General features: G+C 42.0%; 1 protein-coding gene across 1 annotated transcript in view; it reads left to right on the forward strand.

Moving 5' to 3' along the window:
• Positions 1–14: 14 nt before the first annotated feature.
• Positions 15–8,038, forward strand: part of NFRKB (nuclear factor related to kappaB binding protein) — a 56,949-nt gene continuing 48,925 nt past the window's right edge. The window contains exons 1-4 of the mRNA XM_045295187.1: positions 15–92; positions 948–1,186; positions 2,859–3,038; positions 7,707–7,908. Of these exons, the coding sequence (XP_045151122.1) occupies positions 2,904–3,038; positions 7,707–7,908 (337 nt within the window). The 5' untranslated portion in view covers positions 15–92; positions 948–1,186; positions 2,859–2,903. The remainder of the gene's footprint in view (positions 93–947; positions 1,187–2,858; positions 3,039–7,706; positions 7,909–8,038) is intronic.

Below are 8,038 nucleotides of genomic sequence, written 5' to 3' on the forward strand. Positions count from 1 at the left end.
GAGGCGTGCGCGCATCGGGACGTCGTGCGGGAGCGAGCCCGTTCTACTGCCGGAAAATCATAGCGGGCTGGGGGACCCGGCCCACAGCTCAGGTGCGGGCGGGTCGGGGTCCCCAAAGGGTGGAAATGTTCTTGAGGAGCGGAAGGGGGAAGCGGCTGGATCTCCGAGCGTGGGGGCTCCAGTGGGTGGAGGAGCGAGCGAGCGAGCGCACCGAGTCTCCGCTGCCCCCGTGGGTGGGGGTTAAGGTTAGGCACACTGTTGGGGGAGGGGCCGAGGGCTAGGTAGGTCTGTACTGAGGAGGCTGGATCCGGGCTTGGAGCTGCGGTGGGGCGGGGCCCGGTGTGCAGGAGTTTGCTGCTGCCTTCACGGATTTGGAGCTGGTCTAGGTACTTGCTCAGGAAGTCATGGGTTTGGCTTCTGTGTTGGGGAGGGCCCAAAAGGGGAGAGGAGGTCGCCGGCCAGGTGCAGAGGGAGGGCCATTGAAAGAGGCCTTCCTGGATTGCTGAAGTGGCCATAGCCACCAAAAGGACCTAGAAACCCTTGGCTTCCGGTGTTGCCAACACCGTGACAACTGCCAGCTTTTTGTATTTTGAGGCCCCGATCAAAATAGTGATAGAGCAAAGGTTTTCTCTTGGGTAGATTCATTTTAGCTAGATGTTCACCTTAGCTGAGAAAGCCTGTAAGTTGTGCGAACAGGTGATGCTCTCAAGAGTCAGAATATTACCTTTGCAGCTGTTATCCTTACTGTGCCAAAGTTTACGCTAAGTACCAGTCTATTTTTCCTTTTCTATTTTAAAGTTGTAATAAATTCATGCCATGCGTTTTCTCATCTACTCCCACTAGGAATGTTGAGGATGTTGGGATTTCACCATGGATAGTGGGGTACAGTTGGAGGCCTCTCACTTTCCTTGACCCGACACTAATCTTTTACCTGTTTCTTTATATAGGTTGGGAATCACCTCAAGTTAATTGCAAATGATGTAGTGGAGAAGTGTTTTATCTTATAAAACGTATAATAGCTACGTTTTAGCATTTGAGCGAGTCTTGGAAATGAGAAGTATCTTTATTACATAATGTAAGCTGTCAGGAGAGAATTCATTACAGAATTTCAGATTGCAGATAACAGTAGAGAAGACCTGTTGCATCAGCATTTCATTGTACGGATGTACATTGTGCACCTGGAGAGGTAAGATTTGTGTAAAGTCACTGGGAATTAGTGGCCAGCAGTCTGGTATTTGGGCTCTTAAATTTTTCTGTGCTTGTTAGCCTAGTTAGATTAACTTCATTACAAAAGGAATAGGAGCTGGAGAGAATGGGTTTAGTAAATGCTTGTATTGTGATTGACTTTAAATTCTTTGTGGTACATTTAATGTTAACTCCTTTGGCCCCACCTTTTTGTCTGATTCTGGTCATAAGCTAGCTTCTATCAGAAAATGTTTTAATATGCACTTTCTTAAGGTGATCAACAGTGTTCAGTTACTACAGGAAGAATACATTGCCCTGTGATAAATATCGAGTGCACTAACCAAATGCATATTGACCACTGACATGGTCAGCTTCTGGAGCCTCAGGAGTCTATGTGGATTATTAATAAGGCCATGTTAACATAAGAAGTCTATGAATTTAGGAGTTAGTATATGAGCATCCTGAGAAACAAGAACCCTAACATGAGGCGTCAACTAAGTCCACATATGAAAAAGCACACCAGCCTGTGTGATCCAAGGATTGTAAACAATAAAACCCAAATCTGCAGGAGGGAATGGTATCAGCTTAAATTGTGAACAACCGTTTGGGTGACTGGAAACCCAAAATCCATTTTGTGTGTTTTTCTATATATATAATACTGGATAGATAAATCTATGGAGACAGTAACTAGATTGATAATTACATAGGAGTCTGGCAGGGGAGCATGGGGGGAAAGGGGTGCTAACAACTAGTACAAAAAGAAAATTTTCTGAAGTAGATTGTGGTGGTGATTGCACAATTTATATGATTGAATTAGCAAATTGTATGATATGTGAAGTGTATTCTAGTAAAACTATTTAAAAAAAACCAACCGTACCACATAAGATTTGGAAATTTGGATGAAAATGCTTTGGTAGAAGGGATGGAGAGGGGCAGTAGCTGTTTAGCTGTAGTTAGGGGGTAAGGAGGATTAGAAGAAACTACAGCTGTTGAGAGTGAATGTCTTCTGGGTCTGAATCTTTCCTGCAAGAGTTGTGGTTCCCAGGATTTCTGCTTTCCTATATCTGAGTGGTAAGGAGCTCTGGTGGCATAGTGTGTTACATGTTGGGAGTCTAACCTGAAGATGAGCACTTCAAAACCACCAGCTGTTCCACAGGAGAAAGATGAAGCTTTTTACTCCCATAAGGATTTGCAGTCTCACAAACCCACAGAGAGAGCGTGCTTTTTCTTCTAGGGTCGCTGTGCGTCAGAATCAACTCGGTGGCAGTGAGTTTTGGATCTGGGTGGTAAGGAGCCCTGGTTGTATAGTGGGTTACACATTGGACTGCTAACCAAATGGCAAGGTCAGCTGTTCAAAACCACCTCCTGTTCCATGGGAGAAAGATGAGGTTTTCTGCTCTCATAGAGGTTTGCACTGGCAGTCTCTGAAACCCACCGGGGCAGTTTTCTACTCTGTTCTATGAGTCGGAATCAAACCACAGTTTGGTTTTTTGTTTTTTCAGAGCTGGTGCAAAGAGTGAAGTTTGCTGAGCAACTGTTTGCACTTTGAAAGTTGGCACTTTGTATTCTACCCAGAGGCATCTTCTGAGAAAGACCTGAAAACCCAGTGGAGCGTAGCTTTCTCTGACATGTTGAAGCTGACTAAACTGGTTGGTTTTTTGGTTTTATTTAAGGTATCATTGAATATATTGATCAAGAGCACTTGCGACAAATAAACGATGGATTCCTTGGATCATATGCTGACGGATCCTTTGGAACTGGGTCCTTGTGGAGATGGCCATGGCACCCGTATTATGGAGGACTGCTTGCTGGGAGGCACCAGAGTGAGTCTGCCTGAGGACCTCCTAGAGGATGTGAGTATTGACCTTGCTCTTCAGTTCAGCCGTTTCCTTCTTTCAGCTTTCTCCGAGGAACGCTCCTGAACCTTTTCCACTTCCTATAAATGTCCAGTCTGCTGTGCTCTTGTTTCTTTTTCTACATTACTGCTAGAGTACGATTTTTTTTTTCAAGTGTAACATTTTACATTCCAGTTAAAGTTTAAATTAAAAGCTACCTCCTGCATGTTTAATAACGTGTCAGAATAGTTTGGTAATATGACATATAACTATTATTTTAATCAAGTAATTTATGGTCATTAAAAAGTTTTATATTCTAATAGTAAAATTAGCTATGTGTTTCCATCAAAATGTCCCCGAGTGACACAAACACTTTATAAGAGTTTGACTACTAACTGAAACTTGACTGGTTTGAAGCCACCCCGGGATACAACCTTGAAAACCCTATGGAGCACAGTTCTATTCTACATTATATGTGGTCACCCTGAAATGAAGCGGAATTCCTGGGTGCTAGATTGTTGTTGTTTGAAATTATTCAAATGGCTACCTATGGTGTGAATGATTAAATAAAACACAGACATATTATTTGTTCATAAGGTAACCTTGTTAAAGTGCCAGACCATGCCCTGAAATAGAATGTCAGCATGTTGACTGCGTTCATGGACTAGATGTATAACTAACACGGATGCCATTTATTATGTTATGTGCAAGGCCTTGTTGATGTCCAGACACGTTTCTTTTGGTGGTTTGGACACATTTAACACCTAGGCAAGTATAGAGATACTATCGAGAGCCCTGATGGCACGATGGCCAAGCATTTGGCTAATGAACATTTGACAGTTCAAACCCACCCAGGGACATCCACAGGAGGAGGACCTGGTGGTCTGTATCTGTAGAGATGACAGCCAAGAAAACATTACGGGCCTGTTCTACTCTGTCGTACAGGGTCTATAAGTTGAAATCAATTGACAGCTTACAACACTAACAGTATAGAATTTATTATCTAGGAATCGAAGACTATAGCCTTTAATTAAATCTCAATGTTAAGAAAATAAAAGTACAAAAATAGATAAATAAAGAAAAGTATTCAACAACCAAGCCAGTAAACATCATGATAAATGGAGAAAAAATTGAAGTTATCAAGGATTTTATTTTACTTGGATCCACAGTTAACAAGGATCCAAACATTTGCAGTGGGCAGATCTGCCAAAGCTCTCTATTAAAGTGTGACCAGAGCAATGGTATGATTTTGAGGACTAAAGCCCTTCTGACAAAGTAGCTTCAATCACCTCCTGAGTGTGCAAAAGCTGCACGAAGAAGAAGGAAGACTTTAGAAGAATTGATGCTTTAAATTCCAGTGTTGGCGAAGTACGTGTATTGAACATACCATAAACTGCCAGACGAATACACAAATTTTGTCCTGGTAGACTGTTCTTTAAAGCTAGGATTACAAGACTTTCTCTCCTGTACTTTGGACATGTTATCAAGAGGAACCCGCCTTAGAGGAAGATGTTATGCTTTATAAAATAGAGGACCAGCGAAAAAGAGGTGGATCCTCAATGAGATAGGTTGACATAGTGGATACAACAGTGACCTCCAGCATCGGAATGCTTGTGAGGATCAGGCAGTGTTTTGCGTTGATGTATAAAGGGTTGCTTGTGAGATAATTTCTTTTCATTTTTACTCAAAATTTTAATTTCAGTATATCAAAAGATTGCAAATAAAATGGAAGCTGCCATTGTGCCCTTATCTACTCCTCCTCTTATCTGAAGTAGTAACTACCAAACCTGATGTCGATTTATCTCATCTGTGTTTTTTAGTTTTGTGTACTGTACTCTTTTAGGTAAATATTGTAATTATTTGTTTAGTGTAAGCAATGACTTGTTTTACTGGATACAGTGTGTCAGCCATTGAATTAGAATGAATAGAAATAGATGTGCTGGGGGAGATCCTGGACACTGAGGCCGAGGGTCTTTTGATTTATGCATGTGGAGAAGTCTCCGAGGTGGGTTTGCTCTCTCCGTTGTCTTTTGGCTCCCAATTATCCTTAGGAGAAAGACAAGTGTTGACTGTACTTCAAGTTCCGTGCTACTTTTTCTATTGTCGGCTGCCTCCGCTCTCTCTACCCTGTCTACTGCAGCCAAATAATATTTGAACTAATTTTTTTAATAGAGAAAGACCAAAATACATAGAAGAGTCTTATCTAGTTCTGCGTAGTTGTGTTGGTGCCAAGAGGTGGTGGTTCATACAACAAGGAAGTTATGGAACGGTTTAAAATTAGGAACGGCATGTGTCAGGTTTGTATCCTTTCATCGTACTTACTCAGTCTGTATGCTGAGCAGATCATCCCTGGAATTGGACTTTATAAAGAACATGACATCAGAATTAAGAGGAAGGGTCAAACCTGTGATATGTAGTTGACACAACCTTGGTTTCTGAGAGAGGACTTGAAGCACTTACTGATGATGATCAGAAACTACAGCCTTCGGTATGGATTACATGTCAATATAAAGGAAACAAAAATCTTCACAACTTCACTAATGCCACCATCAGATTAAATATAGAGAAGACTGAAAGCTGTCGGGGATTTTACTTGACTTACATCCATAGTCAACACCCATGGAAGCAACTGTCTAATGCTGTGCACTGGGCAAGTCTGCTGCCAAAGACTCCAGCGTGTCCTATAGCAAACCTGTCATGTTGAGGAATAGGTGTGCCTGACTGTTTTCATCGCTCCATACAGTGGGCTTCGAAAGTTTGTGTAAATGTGTAATGAAAAGAAATTTATTTTTAAAAAGAAATTATTTTTATTTTAGTATTTTACACCGTCCACTGCCTCCCTTCACCCACGTTTCTGTCTTTATTGGAGTAGAAAACCCTGTTTTTCTCCATCTTTCTCCCATGGAGAAGCCATTGACCTTGCAGTTAGCATCACTATGTCTTAAGACAATGGCATTTTTACCATGAGTTGTTTGAAGTTCCCTCAAAAATGAAAACAAAAACAAAACAAACAGCCACAAGATAATCTTAGAAGTAAGGATACTGAAATTTTGTCTGAAGAACTTGTGGACATTTTATTACGGGGAAAGCATTCTGGAGAAGGACACCATATGTGGCAAAGTCACAAACAAACTTGTTGCCTTCGAATCAGTGCTGTTTCATAGTGACCCTCTGTGTTTCCAAGACTGTAACAATACGGAAGTAAAAAGCCCAGTCTTTCTCCCTCAGAACTGCTGGTAGTTTCGAACTACTGACCATGTGGATCATAGCCCAATACAGTGAAAAAGAAGAAAGTAGTTGCAACAATGGGGATATAGGAATGATTGTGAGGATGGCACAGGACCAGGCCTTGTTTTGTTCTGTTGTGTATGTATATTCTGACTGTGAGTTGGAACTGACTTGCTAAAACCTAACAGCAGCAAGTGTAGTAGAATTGCCACCCATGAGTGCCTTGAATGAGCAGACATTTATTTTCTCATACTTTTGGAGGCTAGAAATCCCAGGTCAGGATTCTGGCTGTGGGTGCAGGCTTTCTCTGTTGGCCTTGAAGGAAGCATGTCTCCAGCTTGTTTCCTGGTCCTTTGGAGATCTTCATGTGGCTTGGCATCAGTCATTCCCCATCTCTACTGCGTTCCCTTGTTTAATCTCATTTATCTCAAGCGAGCTCTACTCAAGATAAGCCCTACTCCAGACCTACCTCATTAACATAACAAAACCAAGTGAGATTGTAATGACAGGTATAGAGGCTAGGATTTACAATGTACATTTGGAGTGGGGTGGGGTCAGGGAACCTAGTTCAATCCATAACAAAGAAAATATTAAATGTGTAGATACTTATATGTAGGAAAATGAATACCCATGTAGCACTACATAGGATAAGTAGATTATCGCCAGTAACATAGGTCCCCTCGTCATCTCTTAATGTTTCCCCTTTAGGACTGCCGCCCTTTTGTACTAATGGTTCTTTTCTTTTGAATGTTTTACTCTGGGTTTTCTCAGCCACCATCTATTTTCCCTTTGCTCTCCAAGTCCTTAAATATCACTCCCATTTGTAGGCTTTCTGGGACTGAGTGTGCTTCTCCTACTATCTTCTACTGGAATACCTTTCTTGCTAAATTACCCTGTATCTCCGAGACCTATTCACACCTGCCTTAGTACTTGGCACAAAGGAGATACTAATTGTTGAGCTGATTGTTGCTTTTTACTCTGAGCAAATGTCCTCACTTTCAAGTTCTCTCCTACTTTAACTTTTTCCTGCTAATAAGTTAAAGCAGATTTTAGATGTCCAATATCATACCCCTTGTTGCTAGAGAGGAGCTTTGGTGACATAGTGATTTTGCGCTGGGCTGTTGACTGCAAGGTCAGTCATTCGAAAGCACCAAACACTCCTGGGAGAAAGAAGGCTTTCTACTCCCATAAAGAGTTGCCGTCTCAGAACTCACACGACCCTTGTAGGGTTGTTGAGTTGGAATTGTCTGAAGGACAGTGGACTTTATTGATCAATAAGGTTACCAAAGGGTATTCACTCCACTGAGATACCTTCCTTTAGATTATCGTTGAGTGTATGATTTTGGTCTGTTAGTCTCTATTGTTTAGAGAAGTGAGTAAGGATCATTGGAATTCTAGGTTAAAAACCTTTCATTTTTATCTTGCGTACTTTCCTCTTGTTTTTCCTAATTCTTCTAGCCTGAGATATTCTTTGATGTGGTCAGCCTCTCAACATGGCAAGAAGTACTAAGTGACCGTCAACGCGAATACCTCCAGCAGTTCCTGCCTCACTTTCCGGAGGACAGTATGGAGCAACAAAGCCAGCTTATCCTGGCCCTGTTCAGTGGGGAGAACTTCCGCTTTGGAAACCCTCTGCATATTGCCCAGAAGCTCTTCCGAGGTCTGTAGCGCAACCTGTTTCTTTGGTGGGCGGTGGAAGGTGCACAAGAAGTTCACCAGTGTGGGTGCCCCTTTTGTTGTGTACATTGACTTAGCCGAGAGCGGTTTTATGCAGCAGTTGGCAGGCCACT

The sequence above is a fragment of the Echinops telfairi genome, unplaced genomic scaffold (assembly GCF_000313985.2).
Source record: "Echinops telfairi isolate 266 unplaced genomic scaffold, ASM31398v2 ScPeMD7_5592;HRSCAF=6446, whole genome shotgun sequence".
Taxonomy (NCBI): Eukaryota; Metazoa; Chordata; class Mammalia; order Afrosoricida; family Tenrecidae; genus Echinops; species Echinops telfairi.